This window comes from Zootoca vivipara, chromosome 13 (genome assembly GCF_963506605.1).
Source record: "Zootoca vivipara chromosome 13, rZooViv1.1, whole genome shotgun sequence".
Classification (NCBI taxonomy): Eukaryota; Metazoa; Chordata; class Lepidosauria; order Squamata; family Lacertidae; genus Zootoca; species Zootoca vivipara.
In genome coordinates, this window is record NC_083288.1 from 53,043,497 (window position 1) to 53,066,201 (window position 22,705).

Here is a 22,705-nt window from a genome sequence, read left to right on the forward strand (position 1 = left end):
TAGTCCCAAGCGCCTGGCGGGCGCCACCTTGACCAAGGCCGGCATCAAGCCATGGCACACGGTTCTGCAAACCGCCTCAAGGTCTCAGATTCATAACGAAGCAGCATATATATCTTTAGCTCGCTGAAATGCATAAAAATAAATGTGAGAATAAAGCTCCCCCCCCTTGTCCCCCCAGTTGCATTGAGGTTCATCAACACTCTGCACATGCCCAGAGGCGTTTCCTTCTAGGCTTCAAAGGAGTTGGGCTGTTAGATGCGCCTCCCTTTCTTCACATCATTCAAGCGCGGGCTTGGACGGGGGGGGGCACTCTGCACATGCCCAGAGAAGGGAGACAGGTCGTAATTCGCTGAGGGCTTCCCGTTCTCCCCACCACCACACCAGACCGGAACGGCCTGCCAGTCAGAACGCGTCCCGCCTTTTCCTACTACAAATTGGCTAGTTGCGTTGCCAAACTTTTAATGCCCGCCTCTGCTGAGGTGAGACTAAATCTGATTGGCCTCCGTCTTATTCCTTCAGTCTCCCAGCACCCATCCTTTCAGAGGGAAATTGCTGATTGGTCCGCCTCGCTGCCACTCTTCGCCCTCTTGTTAAAGGACCTGCCTCGCCTCAGTCACCTCAGGCCGCCTCAGTCTTTCAACTGTTGGCGCCAAAAGTAAGGGTGGGCGCGGCCACTTTCCTGATTGGTCGCACTTCTCTCTCTCCTTCCAAGCGCTGTGATAAGCCCGGACTCAGGTTACTTGCTTAATGATTGGTCAATAGTTTCACGCCCTGCCTCTATGATTCCCATTGGCTGAGGGAGGCGCGAGGCAAAATCACGGAGCGCTTTCAATCTGGGGGTGGTGGTCTTAGGAACCGCCTTCTTGGTAAGGGATTGGCCGAAGCGGTAGTCAGGGCCCTTCACGGATCCCTCATTGGCTAGACTCCAACAGACGCCCCCTCACTTCTTCCTTCGCCCGCGGACTTGATTGGAGCGAAAGGAGCGAAAGGAGGAAGAACCCGACGGCCCGTTTTCACGCCATTGGTTGCCTGGTTCTGCTGCGCCCCGCCTGACGTGCCGCGATTCGTGGCTCCCCGCGTGGCCGGCTCCTCATAGGCCGAGACGGCTCCTCAGGACCCACCCCTTTGGCTGGGGTCTCGCAGCTCCTGCCCGCGAGCTCTCATTCGGCCAGCGGCTGCCTCAGCGAGTAGAGCGGAGCCTGCGGGATGGCGGCGGGCGAGGGCGGGGCCGACGCGCTGCCCCCGCCCTCCCCCTCCTTGCCCGGCCCGCTTCCTGGGCCCGAGCGGGCCTTGGAGGAAGCGGCGGCTTCGGGCAGCCTGAGCCTGGCCGGAAGGCGCCTGAGACACTTCCCCGGAGGAGCAGCCCGGCGCTGGGACCTCAGCGACACCACGCAAGCGGGTGAGCAGACCGGCCACGCCCACCTCCCCCTACCCGGCCACGCGTCTTTGACCCCGCCCCCGGAGCTACCTTAGCTCCTCCCCTTTCCGCGCCCTCACTTTTCCATCTCGTTTCCCAGCAACCAACCCTTGGCCACGCCCCTTTACCGAATCTGTCCACAGGTGGAGAAACTCCCCCTCCCGTGGAGGGGTCTTTCTGGCCACGCCCCTCTTTTGGCCACGCCCTCCCCTCCCAAAACGCCCACTTTCGAAATGATCAATTGATTGTATTGCGCTGGTATCGCATCTTTTTTCCCTCCAAGTTGGTCTGTGCATGGTTCCTCCCCATGATAATTTAGTCCTCCCACCACAACAACCCTGCGAGGTAGGTTAGGCTGAGAGGCAGGCCCTGGCGCCCAGGGTCACCCAGGGAGCTTCATAGCTGCTGAGTGAAGGATTTGAACCCCGGTTTTGCCCTCATTTAATCCCCACAACAACCTTGTGTGGTAGGCTAGGCTGAGAGGGATTGACTGGCCCCCAAGGTCATTCTTCATGGCAGAGTATTTGAGGGGGCTTCTAGATCCGATTACCCAGCGCCTCCTCTTTATTTACACAACTTCCCTGCAAGGTAGGCTAAGATGAGAATGGGCTAGGCGTGGAGTGGGATTTGGGCCCTCCTGCCCAGGCCCAGTCACTTGAGGAGGACAGCTGCACCCTGGGGCGCTTTTTGTATCTTGCCTCCAACTCCGCTGCTCTTTCAGTATCAAGATTTCCCCACCCTTCTCCTGGTGATACTCAAATAGCGCTCTTGTGTTGTGGAGTTCCAAAGGCTTTCCCTTGTCCTCCATGAGGGAAGGCACTTAGGTTGCAGCTGCGTTTTGGAATGCCAAGTGGTGTTTGGGGTGGTTGTTGAGCGATGGGCAGAATCTTGCCCACAGAGATGCCCAGCTCCTGTGGGCAGGGCATCCCATCTCTCCCGCGTGCCTGTGTGTGAGTGAAGAGGCCATGCAAGGGCTGGCTCCGGGGGAATGGGGCCTCCAAGCCGAGGGGAGCCTTCTGGTTTCGCTGTGCCGTCCATCACTTTTGCCCAGGACCAGACCTGAACTCTGCCCGTGAAAAGTTCCCAGCCCAGAAACAAGTGGGTCACTGAAATAACAGGGGCACCAAGGCACCCAGAGTCAAGTGGCAACTTCTGGGAACCGTAGCTGCCAGGATTTGCAGTAGTGTGGGGTTAAGCAGAGGTTGGATGGATGCTTGAGTTGAGACTCCTGCCTTGCAGGGGGTTGGGCTAGAGGACCCTTGGGGGTCCCTTCCAACTCCATGATTCTACCCTGGGGATGGAGGAAATTGTGGCCCTCCACACATAGGACTGCAGCTCCCTTCCGTCTCCAGCAGCAGGGGTGACAGGTGATGCCGAAAGTTGTAGTGTACCATCTTCTGAGGGCCGCAGGCTCCCTGTTCCTGTCTTAGCACCCCAGTGGAGTTAGCAGAAAGACTTTTTAGTGAGTGTGTTTGAGTGTGCCTGCCAAGACAGGCGACTTCCTTCACCTTGAGGGCGAGGTTTTTCTCTCTCTTTCTGGTGAAGGAAATGGGCGTATCTGATGGTATCTCCGGAGAATCTCTGGTTCTTGTGGAAGCTGAGCCCTTGCTTGGCAGATCTTTATGATACCGGGGGGGGGGGGAGAGAGAGAAAGCCCCTTCCTGCCCTTGGCTGCCACTCCCAAGAGGGTAGCATTGGCACCTGCCTTGCCTCTCTGTGCAAGGAGAGCGTTTCAAAGTCGGCTTACACAACAGGCTGTCTTCAGCCGAATACCTCCTTTTTTACAAGGAACACACCATGAGTTAATTTATGTTTTTCTGACACTAAAACCACCCTGGTCTCTTGTTCTTTGGGGAAGAAACTGGGAAGGTGGCGGCGACAGCAACTACTTCAAACAAGTCGGGGGGGGGGTGGTCTTTTGGTTTCCAGCGTGTGACACTTTTGAGAGGGGAGAGCAGCCATGGGTCCAGACGGGGAGCCTTCCTTTGCATGCGCCAGCCTCGCTCCCTCTTCCTGTGCCGCTTTGCATAGCTTCCTCACAGGCTCATGCAGCCGTTCTGCAAATGTGCTGCTGTCGATGGCTGACTTCTTCTCTCCCACTCTTCCTCCCCCCCAATGCTTCTGCCATTTAGAGTGCGGGAGGCCTCCTGTCACCCGCAAATCCCTGCCACCTGCACCCTCGCTTGGCGCAAGTGCTGCTTGGTGGGCAGGAGGGGTGGGGGTGGGCTGTGGAGGAGGGGAACATAGCTCCCCCCCTGCAAGAGGTGAGTCAGCAGAAGCTGCGAAGTGTGTTTTGCTCTCGCAGCCTCCCAAGCTGGCTGGCTGGCTGCTGAAATGACTTCCGGGGCTAGCAGAAGCCTCTTCTGTGTGCTAAGTGACCCACGGAGGGCAGATTTCTCCTCTTCCTCAAGTTGCTTTCAAATTCCAGTTTCTGGAAACCGCAGGAGGGGAGAGTCGCTCTTGCACTCAGATCCAGCTTGCGGGTATCCCACAGGTAATCTGGCCAGGACAGGATGCTGGACTAAGATGCCCCCCCCCGGCCAGTTCTAGCAATCTCTTCTTACGAATTTGTTTAGCCCTCTTTGGGCTCCAGCCAAGCTGCTTCCCATCACTGGGTCTTGTGGCAGGGAGTTCCGCTGGGTGAGGATGGCGCCACTGTGTCAGGGGGGCGCTTCCTCTTTTGTTCAGCACAGATGGCGTGAGGTAATGACTTCTGTCCTTGTGGTGGGAAGAAACAGTTGAGCAGCCTGCCTTCTTCCATCCCTTCTGAGTTAGGTCATGGGGAAGTGGCGGTGCATAATTGCCCCTGAGGTTTTTTTGGGGTGTGAATGCCTCTTTTGCAGCCATCCTAATCTTACTTCCCTCTGCAGTTTATAGCAAAATTCTATCCATGTCATAGAATCACAAAATTGTAGAGTTGGAAGGGACACCGGGGTCATCCAGTCCAACCCCCTGCAATGCCTGCCCAGAAGTAAGGAGCACTGAGTTCAGCCAGCCTGGTGTAGTGGTCAAACATGAATCCAGAACTTGGGGGAGACCAGGGTTCAGATCTCCACAGAGCCATAAAGCCCACTGGGCAACCGTGAGCCAGTCCCACTCTCAGCCTGACCTACCTCACAAGGTGGTTGTGAGGATAAAATGGAGAAATGTTTACGCCTCCTTGAACTGCTTGGAGAAAAGGTGGAGTAGAACTCTAGCAGTACAAATTTTAAAAGGCAGTTGCGTGCAGGATTCTAGCCTTGCATCTGTCTTTGCAAGATTGTGAGAGGCAGGAGCTGTGGAGGTCCAAGGCTGGTTGGCTGAGTGAAAACTTGGACCTCGCTGTGCTTGGGACCAGTGAGAGGCGGGACAAAGAACCCTGAGAGGTGTTGTGACCATCTCAGATCCTGCTGGGATCTATATCTATATAGCTACATCTGTATCTGTATCTTTTTATTGGATTCCAGCAAAAGATCACACCCTTCTTGACACTCACTGACTCAGTTTATATGCATCACATCAAACCAGAGTTTGAGCTCCCAAACAAACAAGCTAATAATAATAATAATAATTTATTATTTATACCCCGCCCATCTAGCTGGGTTTCCCCAGCCACTCTGGGCGGCTTCCAACCGAATATTAAAACAGTACAGCATTAAACATTAAAAACTTCCCTAAACAGGGCCGCCTTCAGTTGTCTTCTAAAAGTAAAATAGTTACTTATTGCCTTGACATCAGCTGGGAGGGCGTTCCACAGGACGGGTGCCACTACCGAGAAGGCCCTCTGTCTGGTTCCCTGTAACCTCACTTCTCGCAATGAGGGAACCGCCAGAAGGCCCGCGGTGCTGGATTTCAGTGTCCGGGCTGAATGGTGGGGGTGGAGACGCTCCTTCAGGTATACAGGACCGAGGCCATTTAGGGCTTTAAAGGTCAGTACCAACACTTTGAATTGGGCTCGGAAACGTACTGGGAGCCAATGTAGATCTTTCAAGACCAGTGTTATGTGGTCTCGGCGGCCACTCCCAGTCACTAGTCTAGCTGCCGCATTCTGGATTAATTGCAGTTTCTGGGTCACCTTCAAAGGTAGCCCCACGTAGAGCGCATTGCAGTAGTCCAAGCGGGAGATAACCAGAGCATGCACCACTCTGGCGAGACAGTCAGCGGGCAGGTAGGGTCTCAGCCTGCGTACCAGATGGAACTGGTAGACAGCCGCCCTGGACACAGAATTAACCTGTGCCTCCATGGACAGCTGTGAGTCCAAAATGACTCCTAGGCTGCACACCTGGTCCTTCAGGGGCACAGTTACCCCATTCAAGACCAGGGAGTCCTCCACACCTGCCCGCCTCCTGTCCCCCAAAAATAGTCTTAAAAAAAAAAAGCTGTCAAGGTTTATTACTTACCTATTGGTTTTTAAATTTATATGCTGCCCTTCCTCCAAAGGCGCCCAGGGCAGCAAGCGATATACATTTTAGAAACATATTTAAAGCAATTCCAATACAGATGCAGACTAGGAAAGATCTCAGCTTAAAAAGGTTTGTTGGAAGAAGGAAGGTCCTTGACTTGGGAGGGGGCCCCTCTCTTCTTTTGATTTGCCTGCTCAGTCTCTAAGGCACTTTGTGCTCCAAAGGAGGAACAGCAGCTGCTAGGGGTGGTTTGTCAATTCACCCCCCCCCCCAAAACATAGAGCAACCGTGGCTTGCAAATTCCCTTCCACCCACGGTTTCCGATCCTGGTTTGCTGGTCAGTTGGCAACCTTGGTTTGTCAATACGGACACTGCACTATACATGGCAGTATGCTCGCTTTCTTAACCTTGGTTTGGTGTGATATCTGAATTGTGACACACTCTGTAACAGAACAGACTTGTGTGTGGGAGAGAGAGGGAGAGAGAATTCATATAAGTGATGTGAATTGGGAACGTACCGGTAATTATTGAAAGGCTGGATTTGCAAGGGGGTGGGATTCGCAACTAGATGTAAGGTGTCCTTCCTGGATGAAACGGCAAGGCTGCTTAGGGCCTTGGAGGGCTGTCTCATCTTCAGCCTTGCTCAGCTTGGCTTGGGGAGTCCACTAAAAGGTGCCGTTTTATCCCCGCCAGAACTGCCAGGGCTCATGTTGGGCTTGGAGCTGATGGCATCCTAGAATGGCAGCCGTTGCCTCTTACCTCTGGCCTCCAGCTGCCCTCGGCCCCAGGCAGCATGGCAACAAGATGATGCCAGGGCTGTTGGGCTCTTCCATCCCAAAGCCCCCAGAGGGCACCAGGTTGGCAGAGGCGGCTTCAAGGCCAGGCCCAGCTGGCACAAGCAGGCAGATCTTGCTGGAGGTGACTCTGGCATGGAAAAACTGACTGGGAGTGTTGCAGGCTCCTCTCCCTTCCACCTTGTCTTGCTGCAGATTAACCCGCTGCAGTGCACGAGGCCAGCTTGGCTCAATCCCTTCAGCAAAGCTTGAAGTTCGAAGATCAGGGCGGTTTTGTGATGGCTCGTGGCAAAATCGATGGCAGTTTTGCAAACGCCTGGGCCTGGGTTTGCATTCCTCTTGGGCCCTTTCCTGGTTTGTGAGTCTTGTTAGCCTGTTAGAAAGGAGAGTAAGCCCAATCTTTAAACATGGTTACTTGTGTTTGCAGGGGCCGCTGGTGGAATACCGCCTCTTTACGCTCTGAGCCTGCAGGGCCTCTGATCTGGTCAATCTTTCCATGTCCATGAGCTTGGTCTGCTTCGTCCTGGAGTCAGCTTCCCTAAAACCCTTATGTGTTAGGGAAAGTAGGAGGGAGAGGTGGATCAGGGGCTGGCCTGCCAATTGCCCAGCTGGCCTGCTGGGGTGCCAGTTCCTTGGAGGAGGAGGAGAAGCTTGGCATGCCCTGGGCAGAAAGTGAGAGAGTTCCTGCATTTTTCCAGCATGCTGTAAGTTGCTCCTGTGACCGACTTGTGAGCTTGCCTTGGTAGACGAGGCCCCGGTGATCTCTGGAGGTGTGAGTTTCTCAGCAGCCTGGTTGTGTGGCAGGGGGCTGGGCTCATGGACTGCCCCTTTCCCCAGCACACTCCCAGTTCCGGGCTGCTTCGGGAAGTTTTGGGTTTTTTCCTCCTGATATCCAGGCCTGCCTGAGATTATGCTTAAAAAAAAAATCCCTTAGGTGTTTCTGCGACAAAAGTGGAGAGCAGCAGGAGCCTGGCGTCCTACATGCAGCAAAATGTGGATTGCCCCTGGGTTGTGCTTGCAGATAATCCAACTCTTCTAAAGTGACCCTTGAGTCCTTTGGACCCAACCATCCTGACCCTTGCAGAACTGTTTCAATGCAGCCTTGCAAATAAGTTCACAAAAGTTACTGTCCCCCAAAGAGACCTCCACTAGTCGTGACGGCTGCATCAGCAGCCCCTGGTGTGTGTGTGTGTGTGTGTGTGTGTGTGTGTGTGTGTGTGTGTGTGTGGAGAGAGCAGAGCTACCATCCAGTAGGCCTGGGCGATATAGCAATATATTGTCCGAAGCCATAGAATCATAGAATCATAGAATCATAGAATCATAGAGTTGGAAGAGACCACAAGGGCCATCCAGTCCAACCCCCTGCCAAGCAGGAAACACCATCAAAGCACTCCTGACAGATGGCTGTCAAGCCTCTGCTTAAAGACCTCCAAAGAAGGAGACTCCACCACACTCCTTGGCAGCAAATTCCACTGCCGAACAGCTCTTACTGTCAGGAAGTTCTTCCTAATGTTTAGGTGGAATTTTCTTTCTTGTATTTTGAATCCGTTGCTCCGTGTCCGCTTCTCTGGAGCAGCAGAAAACAACCTTTCTCCCTCCTTTATATGACATCCTTTTATATATTTGAACATGGTTATCATATCACCCCTTAACCTTCTCTTCTCCAGGCTAAACATACCCAGCTCCCTAAGCCATTCCTCATAAGGCATCGTTTCCAGGCCTTTGACCATTTTGGTTGCCCTCTTCTGGACACGTTCCAGCTTATCAGTATCCTTCTTGATACTTGATTCTTGATACTTGATTCTTCTTGATTCTTGATACAGTTTGAAGTCCATATCGTAATATTGGTTTCGTAATTTCTGAGCTGGCAATATATCACGAATCATGGTGTGTGGGTGGGTGCTGTGCAAAAATCACAATGTGGGGAAAACCGTGAAGCCATCCAATCAATGCCTCTGCTTACCTCCACCCTTATTTCAGACACTGTGGTGTACTGATATATCACAATGTTTAGCTGGTGGTATATTGCAGTGTTGAAAACCAGATCATCACCCAGCCCTACCAGCCAGGTCCAGTTTTCAAGGTCCAGCCTTGCTTGCTTGAAGATGATTCTTACTGTCAACAAGCCACCTTCGAGTTCTGCTGCCCTGAGGCCTCGGGAGAAATTATTTTAAAAAAAATAAAAGAGAAAACCCTCAAATCCTGTGTAATTCTGTAATACTGTACTATTGTTAAATTTATCCCCCATCCATCTGACTGGGTCTCCCAGACAGGTTGTTAAAACTGGCTCAGGGGCTTCCGTCCCCCTCTTTATGTCTGTGCCACCTTAACCCCCCCCCCAATTCCCTGGGACTTGGCAGTGCCTTATGCCCCGTCCAGATTGCCTGCGTGGCTATGGGAGCCTGCTTGCTCCAAAACCAGGCAGCGAGAGACTGTTCCAGGAAGCCATCTGCACTCCAGAGCAGCTTTCAAAAGCTGCTCAAGGGCAGTTGGAGCAAAAATGTGAACGCCTCCTTTCCCCTTCTGATAGATTCTGCCCAACTGGCCAAGGTTCGCCGTCTCTGCAAGGCTTCTGTGCCAGGCAGATGCCCCCTGTCTCGCCTCACCTGAGGCTCCATGCGGAGCTAACCATCCCCAGCTTGTGTCCCAAACGGGAGGCTATCTTTGCTGCTCCGCTGATTCCAGAAGCGAGTGGGAGCTTGGGGCCTGAGACTCCGAGGCCAGAAGGGAGCTGAGAGCTTCGCCGAGCTTCCTCCTCGGCTTGGCTGCCGGGAATCCACGCCTACCGTGAGAAAAAGCTAGGAAATATTGAGCGCTTGGAGCCTTTTGCAGCTGTGTGTTTCCCTCTGGGAGAGCTGGAGGGGGGGCTGGCGGAAGTTGGAATCTCCCTTTTGACCAGGGCCAGTGGCCAGGGTGATGATGGGAATTGGAAACACAACCAGTGAGGCACAGCCTCCCTGTCCCTAAGAGAATCGGAAGGGCCCGGTGGATCAGGCAAATGGCCCACCCAGGAGAGCATCCTGCTCTCACAGTCAGTGTTAGAAGTAAGCCAGGCGCATTCTGCGACAGGCGCAGGTCCAATTGCGACCAGCTGGAGATCTCTGGGCTCTGGGCACCAGGTTGGTTGGCGACAGACATCTCCACCTGGCTGACATCTCCAGCTTCCTTGCGCAGGTCGGCAGAAGAGTTTATTCATTGCATTTATATCCCTCCTTTTCCTCCAAGGAGTTGATGGTCCCCGTCCCCCCATTTAATCCCTACAGCGACCCTGCAAGGGAGGTGAAGAGGCTGCGACTGGCTCCAAGGTCACCCAGGGAGCTTCAGGTCTGAGGGGGGATTCAAACCCTGATCTCCCAGGTCTTGGTCCAGCACTCCCACCATGGCACCACCCTGGGTTCCTTGAGTCCTTCTGCGATGGGGAAGCTCTGTGAATTAAGTCAGCGAATCAATATGGGGGAAGCAAAATGTCACTTAGAGCAGGGTCTGAAATATTTCCCCTGAAGCTTGAATTTGGATTGTTTTGTTGTAAACTGCTTTGAGATCCGTTCTTTACAATATAAAGCGGTTTAGAAACGTGGGTGCCGACGTAGCAGGATTCTAGAATAAAGAAGAAAAGGATTAAAGTTATGGATGTTATATTTCTAGTTTCAAATGTATATGTGTATATGTGGATTATACTTATTCTCTCTCCGAGACAGTAAGACTCAAGGATAATGTAGATAAGTTTATAATTATCTGGATATTATTTGGATGGTAATATTCTGCATTATTATTTTCAGTTTGGATTTTGTTTCTAATTGTACAAAATTGTAATAATGTGTGTGTGATGAAAATAATTATAATATAGATAAGTCTAATTTAGGTTGTGAAGGAATAGGGTTGGGGGTAAGGGCAGGGGAGGGGAAGGGGGACTCCGGAGGTAGGGGGGATGGGGGATTGTGTTTTTGGGCCTGTTCTGTTTAGTTGGAATTTCTTTTTTCTTTTTTATTGTTGTATATGTTTAAATCTACAATAAACTTTATTTTCTATAAAAAAAAAGAAAAAAGAAACGTGGGTGCCTAGGCATTCTGTTGCAGCAACCATCACCTCGGTTTAAGGTGTCATTTGGCAATTAGATTATGAGTTTCTAGCCTAGTGACCAAGCAGGTGCCTCTTCTGGGAAACCCGCAAGCAGCAGCCCCTTCCCTCTTCTGCGGTTTCCAGCCACTGGTGTTCAGAAGCAGGGCTGCCTCCAAACCAGGACTCCCACTTCCAAGTCTCTCTAAGAGAGAGGCCACCAAGTGACTCCCATGACGCCCAGGGACCATGGGGAATCCACAGCAGCTGGCCAGGGTTGACGGGGGCTGCAGTCCGAAACTTCTCAGGGGTGCCAGGTTGGGGAAGGCCGCCCTGGCGAGTCCCCTGCCTGGTCCTGGGAGTGGCTCTCTTGGGTCTTTTCCCACCCTGTCCCTCCCGCTCTGCCTTTTGCTGAATGCACTTGAGCCCTTCTCTTCTCCTCCTCCCCCCATCAGTCCAGCTGCCAGGCAAAACAATGGAGGCAGCGCATGGGGAGGGGCGGGGGGCTTCGCTTTTCTGCTTTTGTCGGCCAGAGCGAACAGCTGCCCTCCTCATTCCGGCAAGAAGCACATGGGCGGCAGAGAAACTCTGCATCCCCACCAGCCCCGCAGGGGCAGGCCGGAGCGACGGCCTCTGGGTTTGCCACGGCTTGTCATCTCCGGTTAAGTTGACGCAGAGGCCAGGGAGGGAGGCTTTGTGTCAGGAAGCTGCCCCCACCCTGACAGCATGCTCTCCCCCCTGTCCCTCTTGAGCCCTGTCCCATCCTAGAGTTTGATGTGCGAGAGAGGTCACCTCTGATGGAGCCATGGTCCAAGTCTGCTTTCTGAAGTTGTCTTTCTCAGAAGGGGTGTGAATTTGGGGAACGGCCATGCCTTTCATGTGGAAGGTTCCAGGCCCAGGCCCTGACGGCATCTCTGGTGCCCTTGAACTACAACTTCCACCCCCCGGCCAGTGGGTGCTGGGAGTTGTAGTCCGAAAACACCGGGGACCCGAGGTTGAGCTGAATGGACCCCAATAGTCTGTCCTGGTGGAAGGTGGTTTTCTGTCATCCCAATGTAGCCTGGGACCAGCACAACCATTGCCCCAGTATTTCCGTGGGCTGAGGTGATGGCAACCAGGGCCCAAAACATCTGGAAAGCTCCAGCTGTGGGAAGGCTGATCCAAGTCTCCTTAAGGAAGGAGATTCCCACCCATCATTCAGAAGAACTTTCTGGCAGAGCTGCTCAGTAACGGAACGGGAGGTTGAGGGCTCTTCTTCCTTGGAGGTTTTTAAGGAGAGTTTGCTGGGCAGCCTGTCATCATCATCATCATCATCATCAAATTTGTTATTTATACGCCGCCCATCTGGCTGGGTTTTCCCAGTCACTCTGGGTGGCTCCCAACAGAACACCAATAACAATAATAAAAAAGCAACAACATCAGACATTAAAAACTTCCCTAAACAGGGCTGCCTTCAGATGTCTTCTAAAAGTTGTTTATTTCCTTGACATCTGGTGGAAGGGCGTTCCACAGGGTGGGTGCCACTACCGAGAAGGCCCTCTGCCTGGTTCCCTGTAACCTCACTTCTCGCAGGGAGGGAACCGCCAGAAGGCCCTCGGAGCTGGACCTCAGTGTTCGGGCTGGACGATGGGGGTGGAGACGCTCCTTCAGGTATACTGGACCGAGGCTGTTTAGGGCTTTAAAGGTCAGCACCAAAACTTTGAATTGTACTTGGAAACATGCTGGGAGCCAATGTAGGTCTTTCGGGACCGGTGTTATGTGGTCTCGGCAGCCGCTCCCAGATCCCTGCATTCATTGCAGGAGGTTGGACTAGATGACCCCTGGGGTCCCTCTACAATTTTGTGATTCTGCATCTCTGCTGTTTGCCTTGAGGTTCAGGCAGGTTTCCCGTTGAAAGAGTTGGTTCTTAAGGCAACCTGGTTCCAATCACGACACTTTAGGGCAGGGATGGCTAATCCGTAGCTCCAGGCAGCTTGGCCCAGTGCTCAGCGGTGAGGGAAGCCGAGCAGCCAGTGGCTAGCCTAAGGTGACCAGATTTTTTTCAATGAATCCGGGGACACTTTTCAACTTCCTACTAAATAGACGGGTTTTGTCAGGGGACTGGTTTGTAAATCCGGGGACTGTCCCCAGGAAACAGGGACATCTGGTAACCTTAGTTGCCCCCCTTGTGGTTTAAGGGCTTTCAACACCTAAGCCGTCCTTTGATCTGAATCTGGGGAATCATTGGCAGCCCCTGAAGATGAGGCACCCGGTGATAGATAGCTTGGAACCTGCACCGTGGACCCGTTGATGTTTCCCAAGGACCCTTCGCACGCCCCGTTTGCAGCAGCCCCGGAGGAGAGGGCTTCCGGTGGCCACTAGCAGAATGGCTGTGCTGTGCCTCCACGGCTGGAGGCAGCGATGCTTCTGGAGAGCGGTTGCTTGAGGCCGCAGGAGGGGAGAAAGGGCTCTTCGTGTGGCCACAGGATGCTGCCTTTGGCCTGATCCAGCAGGCTCCTCTGGGGCTCCTCATGTGAGTGGGGCGTAACTGAGGCCAACTCTGGTGCCCCGAAGGATTGAGAACTAGCCCCACACTGCAAACCCCCTAAAGTTCAGGGGTTCTCTGGTTGCAAACCTTTCTGCTACCAAGCCAGACCCATCAAAGCCCAGGATTGTCTCCTTCCTGGGCCACTGGCAGAGAAGCCTCTTTCCCTTCACCTGCTGGCCCTTATCCAGGCATCCTCAAACTGCGGCCCTCCAGATGTTTTGGCCTACAACTCCCATGATCCCTAGCTAACAGGACCAGTGGTCGGGGAAGATGGGAATTGTAGTCCAAAACATCTGGAGGGCCGAAGTTTGGGGGTGCCTGCCCTTATCTATTGACTCGGAGACCTGGAGAAATGGGAGAGATCGCCCCTCCCCAGGGGTATCTAGTCTTAACTCTCTGCAGTGCAAGAACCCCAGCTGAGCATGTTCCGAAACACTCCAATTTAACCATCCTGCCCTTTCCCGACCTGGATAACCCAAATATTGCACTACAACAGGGGATCTGAACCATGGGGTGGCCTTTCCACCCAAATCCCCCAGGCTGGTGTCTCCTAGTCCTCCTTTCTGCCACACGCACACACTTTGCTGCCGACTCTTTGTGTGGAAAAGCACAACTCTTGTTTTGCTCTGGAGCAGGAAGGACTGTGGCCCTGCTGGGGTGGGGAGGTGCCGGCCGCTTCTGCTGCTGCTGCCGCCGGCAGACCTGTTCAAACCAGTCCTTGCACAAAGGAGGCCTTTGCTCTGCTCTCGGCGGCCTGGGGTGCACAGCAGGGCCAGGTTGCAAACCCGTTTTGTTGCTTTCAGAAGTGCGCTTCCTCCTAGGCCAGCCTTGGGCCCTTGATGGCCAGGGGAAGGCAGCGGGTGGGGGCTGCATCTTAATGCCAGTGGTTCTGGTTTTGGGAAGGGCTTTCCTTGCAGAGCCTCATGATCTTCCCTCCCTCCCATTCCATCGCCAATCTAATCGCCAAATGGCGCCTTAAACCTTTGTTACGGTTGCTACCATGGAATGTCTGGGTGCCTTTCTTTTGCAGTGAGATGATGATGATGATGATGATGATGATTCTTCATTTCTAAACCGCTTTATAGTTTGAAGAAAGAATCTCAAAGCAGTTTACAAAACAAAACAAAACGGAATACAGTCATACCTCGGGTTGCAAACGCTGCAGGTTGTGTGTTTTCGGGTTGCGCACTGCGCCAAACCCAGAAGGACCGGAACGGGTTACTTCTGGGTTTCGGTGGTCGCGCATGCGCAGAAGCGCCGGATTGTGTCCCGCGTGTGCGCAGACGCAGCATTGCGGGTTGTGAACGGTGCGAGTTGTGAACGTGCCTCCTGCACGGATTACGTTCACAACCCGAGGTATGACTGTAAAATAAGTTTAAGCTTCAATGAAAATGTTTCAGATCCTTCTCTAGGGGACGTTTTGCTTCCCCCATATTGATTCACTGACTTAATTCAGAGCTGCCCCATAGCAGAGGAGCTCTAGGAAGCCAGGGTGGTGCAGTGGTTAGAGTGTTGGATGAGGACCTGGGAGATCAGGGTTTGAATCCCCCCTCAGCCCTGAAGCTCCCCAGGTGACCTTGGAGCCAATCCCAGCCACTTCACCTCCCTTGCAGGGTCGTTGTCAGGATTAACTGAGGTGTGTGTGTGCACGAACCGTGTCTTCCTTGGAGGAAAGGGGGAAGGTCAAGGCAATTAATAAGCTCTTCTGCTGACCTTCAGAAAGCCGGAGGGAGCCAGCCAGATGGAGTTGTCCGTTGCCAGCCTGGTATCCAGAGATCTCCAGGTGGTCACATTTCAACCTGGGGAATTTCTAACACTGACTAGAAGCTGTGGGAAATGGGGGTATCAGAATTTGCTCATCTGGGGACGTAAGAATGGGGTAACACTGGAGGGTGTGCATGTCTGGACCTAAGAGGCCCATCTTGTTGGATCAGACCAGAGGCCCATCTAGTCCTGCATCCTGTTCTCACAGTGGCCAACCAATTGGTTTTCAGCAGCTGGTATTCAGATATTCAGAAGCATAACTTCCTCCAGCGATGAAGAGCAGAGCCATTGGGGCAAGCAACCTCCTCCTCCTCCTCCTCCATGCATTTGTTCCATCCTCTTTTAACCCCATCCACGTTGGTGGCCGTCACTGCCTCCTGTGGCAGGGAGTTCCGCAGTTTAACTTCCCTGAGTCTGGAGGAGCAGTCAAGGGCGTGGTCCTCCGAAAAGAGAGTTGGTCTCTGATCTGGGAAGCCCATCTTCAAGTCCCAAACGCCTTTCCCTCTTTATATAGCCTGTGAGAGGTCATTCCCCCCACTGCTCCCATTTCGCAGAGGGAGGAACTGAGGCCTGTAATCAGAGCAGTGTGTGGAATCACAGTTCCCTAGCTGACTTTTGCTGTATTTTGGCAACGCTCTGTGCCTGAAAATTCCGCTTCTGGCTCTCAGATCGGTGGCTGACAGCAGGAAGTGGCAGGTCTGGAGGGGGACCTTTGACCCCAGGGTGTTGTCCTGAGCCCAGGAGCGGCTCGTTGGAAGCCACCCTTCCAGAGGTCAGACTCGCACCTCGGCCTGCTGGGAAGGGGTGGAAATGGCAATAGGAAATCCTTTATTGTTTGGGTCTGGAACCCTGAGGATCGGGATGGTGGCTGCTGCTGTGGTGTGGGAGCGAGACCGGCACCATCGCGGTTAGTTAATCGAATCAGAATTGTAGCATTGGAAGGTACCCCCGAGGGTCGTCTAGCCTGACCCCCTGCAACGAAGGAATCACAGCTCAATAATCCCTGGCAGGTGGCCTTCCAAGCCCTGCTTTAAAAACCTCCAATGAAGAAGAGTCGGTTTCGCTCTCAACCCGCTCTTGCCACCAAGAAGTTCTCCCTGATGTTTAGTCAGAATCTCCATTCTTGTCACTTGAAGCCACGGGTTCAAGTCGTACTCTCCAGAGCAGGAGGAAACAAGCTTGCTCCATCTTCCTTGTGACAGGCCTTGAGATATTTGAAGATGGCCATCCTATCTCCTCTCAGCCTCCTCTTTTCCAGGCTAAACATCCCCAGCTCCTTCAGTCTTTCCTCACAAGGCTTGGTTTCCAGATCCTTGATCATCTTGGCCCCCCTCCTTTGCACATGTTCCAGCTTGTCAATATCCTTAAACTAGGGTTACAGTCGTCAAAACAGAACGTCTGGTTGCCATTTTTGTGCCAGGCGGCTCAGAAGCCTTATTTTTAAATGCGACTTTTGGGTTCCTGAAACTTGTTCTGATTGTGCAGATAAAATATCGCAGACCGAATTCTGCAGGATGTGTTGCTGGAGTGTGAAAACAGGCAAGATCCAAGGATCCCCAGGGAGGCACCTCCAGGTGGTGGAGATGTCAGGCGCCATCTGGGCATCTTCGCTTGGTCGCAGGTGGCCAATAGCCAGGTACAAAAAGCACCTGGCGAATTTTGAACCCTGGACACAGGACTCCAGGCAGTATCTGACCAAGGCGGGATCAAGCGGGACTATCGCTTCCCTTGACCAGCCTTTGGGGGCTGTGGGGCTGTTGTTCCTTGGGGTTAGGGACTGAAATGTCCCCCTGGGGGACATTCCCCAAACAGCTGAGCCAGCCCTGCATTCTGAGAAGGAAAGAGAAGGAATCTTCTTCAAGAAAGAAGATTCCACCTAAACATTAGGAAGAACTTCCTGACAGTAAGAGCTGTTTGGCAGTGGAATTTGCTACCAAGGAGTGTGGTGGAGTCTCCTTCTTTGGAGGTCTTTAAGCAGAGGCTTGACAGGCATATGTCAAGAATGCTTTGATGGTGTTTCCTGCTTGGCAGGGGGTTGGACTGGATGGCCCTCTTGGTCTCTTCCAACTCTACGATTCTATGATTCTAAGTGTCCCTGCCTCCATTTGTAGAAGCCACCAGCCCTGCTTCCGCACCCATCCTGCGCAGCAGATCTTGGCTCTGCCTTTTTAAAGGACCTCCTGCTTCTTTCCAGCCCTGTTGGTGAAGCAGCGCCCCTCCTTTTTTGTAGTGGGTCTTCAGCTGTGCCAGGGTGCCTTTGGGCAGGAGAGCTGCCAACCCTCTGGCTGCAGCGGTGACCTTGCTTTCGCTCCCAAGCCCAGGGCTGGCACACCTTTTTCAGCTCTGGGTTGCCTAATCAAAAGTGGCTGTTTTCTCTCCTCAACCTCCCTGTGACCTGGGGAGGAGCTTTGCCCGGGACCAAGCCTTTGGATTTGGGGAGGGACAGGCAGCGGCTGAGCAGTTTCTGGCCCAAATTCAGTTATCGGTTTCTCTCTTTCCGTGGGCAAAATGCACCACCCCAGACTCTGTTTCCGAAGCATGCCCCCCCCCTCTGTGTGTGCGCCTACAGATATTCTGTGTCGCTTTTGAGTGTGAAGGGACCTCTGGATTGCAAGGGGAAGTAGCTCAGCTTACACAACAGCCCATCATCGCGGAGGGAGAGTTGTGTGGCGCAATCTCGGCGGGGGGGGGGGGGGCGGAAGTCCCTGAGTCAAGGGTGTGTCTCTATCAAGGCACATGGACTTCCTGCTTTGCCTCTGAGGATTGGGGGGGCGGGGCGGGCATGCTTGCGTGCAAGAATCCTCGGGGCAGCCCTGTGAGGGGAAGCGTGTTGCCCATAGCTGCCCCGGTGAGCTCTGCGGCTGAGTGGGCATTGCAGCCTGCCCCTTGCCAGCCAAAGCTCCTTGGTGCACACACAGAGGCGCCCGGAGACTCCAGCACTGCCACCTCCATGGGGAAAGTCGAGGGGCAGTTGTGGGGTGAAATGTCCTCGCAGCGGCATGCCAGCCTCTCCCTCCCCATCCCTTCGCCCAGGCTTCAAAGGCAAGGGTCTTCTTCCTCTTGCGATTCTCTTTGCCTGCAGCTGTTGTGCCATGTGCTGCCTTGGGACTGAAGGCCAAGTCCTGGCAGCAGGAAGCCTCAGTCGGCTGCCCCTGACTTGGACCGCAGTTCCCACCCGCCCTAGCCAGCGCAGCTGGTGGGAGTTGTAGTTCGATGCAGGTGGAGGGCGCCAGGTCAGGGAAGAGGTATATATTTATACACACACAGAGAGAGAGAGAGCCTAATAATAACAATAATTTTATTATTTGTACCCCACCCATCTGACTGGGTTGCCCCAGCCTCTATGGGCAGCTTCCAACACAATGAGACATCAGGCATTAAATACTTTTCTTTCTCACTCACGTATATGGATAGAGATACTATGATTAACAAAGCAGTCGTTCAGTTTCTGTTGCGAAACCTTTTGGCGTCTGCCTTCGTCAGCTTCTCTGGTGGAAGCAAGAGGATGCTGCTGCCAGGGTGGCACTTAGGCGGGTTTGCCACCCTTTCATTTTCAGCTGGGCAGCCGTTGAAGGTGGAGACCGAAACCTCTCTCTCTCTCTTTTTTTCCTGGCAACGGAAATTAAATCTAACTTTTATTAGTTACATTATCATTTCAGTGATTTGCTGAATCCTGAAAGGGGTCCGGAGCAAGCTTATGTGAGATGCGCTGCGTGATGTTCTCAAAATAGTAATAAAATGCATTGCTGACTGCTCAGACCTTTTGGGGGATGAGGATTCAGACTCTGTGTCATCCATACCTCCACCCCCCCCCTCTCTCTCGGCAAAGGGTTTTTTGTTTTCATTTCATTTTATAATGTATATAAAGCAGCTCTAAAAACAGACGGAAAAACAAAACTATAAAACACGTACGTGGGACGAGTAGTTGCATATGAGTCCAGGTAGAACCTATCAGTGTTTATCAGATTGTTAAATACAGTTCCAGATTTGCGAGGCTTGCAACGAGGCCTGTCTCGAAAAGGATAGTTCTGCTGTATGTGTAATAAAGGAATGCCAACTCATATAAAAAGGAGGTTATGGCCCTTGTCGAAATCTCAAATGAGGTGCAACTTTCTGCATTCTAGCTATTTTCCAGAGTGAGTGGCAACAAGCATCCAGTGTAGGATTTGGGGCTGTTTTCCATATTTATTTCTCGACCCGCTGGTGAGATCAGTCGGCTGGATTCTCCCCCTTCCCCAAATTGTAGCTGCGCCAAAGCCCTGAAGTGTGCCTGGACACCGTAGTGGCTTGCCCTGTTTTGCAGCTTGCCAGGGCGTGGGGAGATCTGTGTTTCTGGTGGCTGCGGAACAGGGGTGTTGCTGGGAGGTGGTCCTCTCAGGCTGAGCCGCCCGTCTTCTGAGAGGTGAGGTGGGTCCCCGCTATCGCAGGGAGAGAATCAGTGTCATGCAGGGGCTCGGTCTTCCCTTCTCGCCACCTGTGGCTTCAGCTATTCTCACCGGGTGCCAACAGCTAAGCCCAGGCATAGTTGCCCTGGGCACTGCATTCCAAGACGTCTGTCTCGACAAGCCGAGTTGGGTTGTGCCATCTCACCCCATGTCAGATGCACAGCGGGCAGAGAGACCTGACCTGTGTGTGCCTGCCTGCCCTTCCGGGGAGAAAGGGCGGAGGTGTTTGTAGAGGGGTGGGGGGCAGTTGCTTCTCTGCTTTACAGAAGGGGGGGGGCTTCTCTCACATGCCTCCTTCCATGTGCTTTTTCACGAAAGAGAGTTGTGTGGCCCATTGCAACATCCTGTGGAAATGAAATTCTTCTTTCGTGGAATGTCGATTGGATTATAATTGGGAGTGTTTCTGCAGCTGGCCAAGGATCCAGACAAGCTCCTCCGATTCTCCTATTTCTCCCACCCACCCACCCCTCCCTCTTCTGCATTCTTGAAGCCCCCTTATCGTATTTTCTCTTCCTGCTCTCATGCATCTACCCCCCCTTCTTCTCTAGAGTAAGCATGCCTTGCCCCCTCTGCCCTTTTCTATATAGTCCCTTCAACCAATTCACGGGCTGCTTTCAAATATTTTTAGGGGCCTGCTAGGGCTGCCACATTTTGAAGAGCAAAAAAGAGGACATATTTGCCGCCTTCTACTTTTAACTATGGATCGCTATGGCAACTCTCCTTTTACATACCCATGAAAAAGAGGACACGGCCTGGAAAAGAGGACCTATGGCAACACTGCTGAAAATTTAAGCTAGCTGGAAAGATTTTTTTTGGGGGGGGGAGTGGCTGCTGTCTGGATTAATGGGCGATCTTACACCAGCCGTAGGTGACCCTTCTTTTAGCCTGTGATGTGATGTACAGTAGCTTCCTCTAGGGATTTATGTTTCCTTAAGTTCCTTGGCTTCACGGAGTCTCGGCTTGCGTTTTGGAAACGGAAGCAAGGCCCTCTGTGTGTCCATGTTTGGAGTGTCGGAGCAAGCAGAAGAAAGGGGGAATTGTAGGGCGAATCTGCCCCCAGGACCTGTCCTGACCTATTTAGGCATCTGGTTCTGGCATGACTCTGCTGGAGGCATAGGAAAGCGTCCAGTCTATGGCTGCTTCCCAGGCACTTCGCTGTCTGTTTCCAAAAAAGCAACACCAGACAAGAACCAGGGAAATGGATCTTTTGGAAGGCGGCAGAGGTAGCAAGTCCCATCTTCATCTCTTCCGGTAATGTTCTAAAATGTTTTCACACACATGGGATTTAACAGGTGGGTGGCCAGGTCCAGAGACATTTTGCAGGCAAGCCAACGTGGAATCTGCCCGCCAAATACCTGGAAGTGGAGGGCAGAAAGGCTAAGGAAAGTCGGGTTCTCCGCCGCCAAGTGTAAAGGGAATCTGCGGCCCACTTTGCCAGTTACGGATATTGCCAGCCACGACGCCCCCATGAGGAGAAGGTGGCAGCCGGCGACACCACAGCGGTCAAGAAGGCACAGAATGCCCCACAGCAGCATCACAGTGCCCTCGCTCCATAGGGCATGGGATTGGGGAGGAGGGGAGAGGGATCGAGCCCTGCCACGGAAACGTCGGAGGGGAGCACCCCCCCACCCCTTTCAGCTTCCACATGCAAAGAAAACACCCCAGTCGTGTTGGGGGCAAAGGAGAGGGAGGTCCCGGGACTCGAGCCCCCAGCAAAAGCACTGCAGAGCAACTGCGTAACGGCACCAACACAACAGCCGGCCACAGTCCAGGGCCCCGTGGGGCATCTGCCTTCCCCACTTATTCACAAGGCATGCAGGAGGAGCCTCGGTCTACGTTTTGCACGCCTTAAGTTGGCTGGTTGGCATCCGCCTGTCTCGGGAGATGATGGAAGAGTGCATTTCGGGGGTGAAATCAAAGCTGGATAGTTACAGCACAAGAGAGATGTGTTTCGTTGCAGCTGTACCCCCCGATTCAAGCCACAGGCCAAGCCAACCCTGGAGAAAGTCTCCCTGCGGCACAAGCCCGAGTCATTTGGCAGGGCCAGCAAAACCCCACTGAGCCCTGCCGGGCAGCAGCATAATAAGTCTCCTTATCCCATTCCTCTGCCCCACCTCCCTGAAAGCAGCGCCCGTCCCACCTGACGGCTTTAAAAAGCGGCACTTAATTTAAACCGAACACACGCCATTTCAGTTTTTGAAATATTTCTTATTAGTACATGCTTGTGTGTGTGTGTGTGAGAGAGAGAGAGAGAGAGAGAATTCACCCTGATTTGTTTCGGTCTCCTTGGTGCTGAGCTCCAGCAATCTCTCTCCCCCCCCCCCCCCGTTACTATTGGGAAGAAGCTGTGAGCTAATATTTGCCTTGGCGAGGGACCCTAGTAACTGGCCAGGGCGAGGTACCACAACGGAGCAACGTTCCTCCCAAACATGTATGGCGTGTTGCCTTGGGAAGCGGCTAGAACTTAACCCCCTGGGGGGTTCCTTCCTTGAAACAGGGTGCAGTAGAGCAACCTCCCCCAACCAGGGGTTTGAGACCGCAACTCCCATCAACCCCAGCCGGCACAGCCATATGATGCTGGCGCTGGGGGGAGCCTGGCCATGCTGGGAGTTGTAGTCCAAAACACCTGGCACCAGGTTGGCGAAGGGTGTGGTGCAAAGGTGCCGTCTGCTGGAGGTTTGTGGGCAGGGGAGGGGCCCTGGCTTGCTGGTGGGGGTCCAGGTCTGGCATAGGGCCTGGGACTGTACGTTATTTGGGGACATGGAAGCCCCCAGCTCTCAGCACAGTGAGATTTTACCTGCAGCTGTGCCTGGATTTGGTTGGCAGGCTTAGCATGTTAGCGAGGATCAGGATGGCAAAGGTCTGGTTTCGAGTGGAAGGGAGGGTGCAGGGGGACTAGGCGGCTGCAGTGTGCAGCGCATAGGCCTCTTGCCTCCCTTCTTCCCCTCCTTCCAAACCCTGGAACCACCCCCATTAGGCTTCTTGGCCTTTCAGGAAACACTTGTCAGTCTCGTTTCCAAACACTTCTCCGCAACCGAGGGTTGGAAGCTTGGGTCGTAGTGGATTTGGAGAAAGAAAAAAGGCCGAGACAAAAGCGTGCACGCCAAGAGAGGTCTGGATCTGGTTTCAGGGAGTGGAAGACATCTGGTATGTTTTTTCCCTCCCCCTTCTACAGGGGATTCTAGACACCTCTGTGTGGACAAAGGAAACTTTTGTGTGCTCCTTTTTAACTGGGGAAGCCTCTTTGATCCCCTTGGAGCTGGTCCCTGCTTGGTTTGGGGGTGGAGGGGGGTGCGTTTTCCACTATGAGGAAGTGCTTT

The 22,705-nt window shown here is 53.3% G+C and overlaps 1 protein-coding gene across 3 annotated transcripts in view; it reads left to right on the plus strand.

Moving 5' to 3' along the window:
- The first annotated feature begins 1,171 nt into the window (after positions 1 to 1,171).
- The window catches only part of LRCH4 (leucine rich repeats and calponin homology domain containing 4), a 57,026-nt gene continuing 35,492 nt past the window's right edge, over positions 1,172 to 22,705 (plus strand). For 2 of the 3 annotated variants that reach the window (XM_035135110.2, XM_035135109.2), the window contains exon 1: positions 1,172 to 1,399. In XM_035135110.2, the coding sequence (XP_034991001.1) occupies positions 1,207 to 1,399 (193 nt within the window). In that variant the 5' untranslated portion in view covers positions 1,172 to 1,206. Of the gene's footprint in view, positions 1,400 to 17,217; positions 22,533 to 22,705 lie in introns of those variants that run through there. The other variant, XM_060281958.1, reaches the window with a different exon arrangement.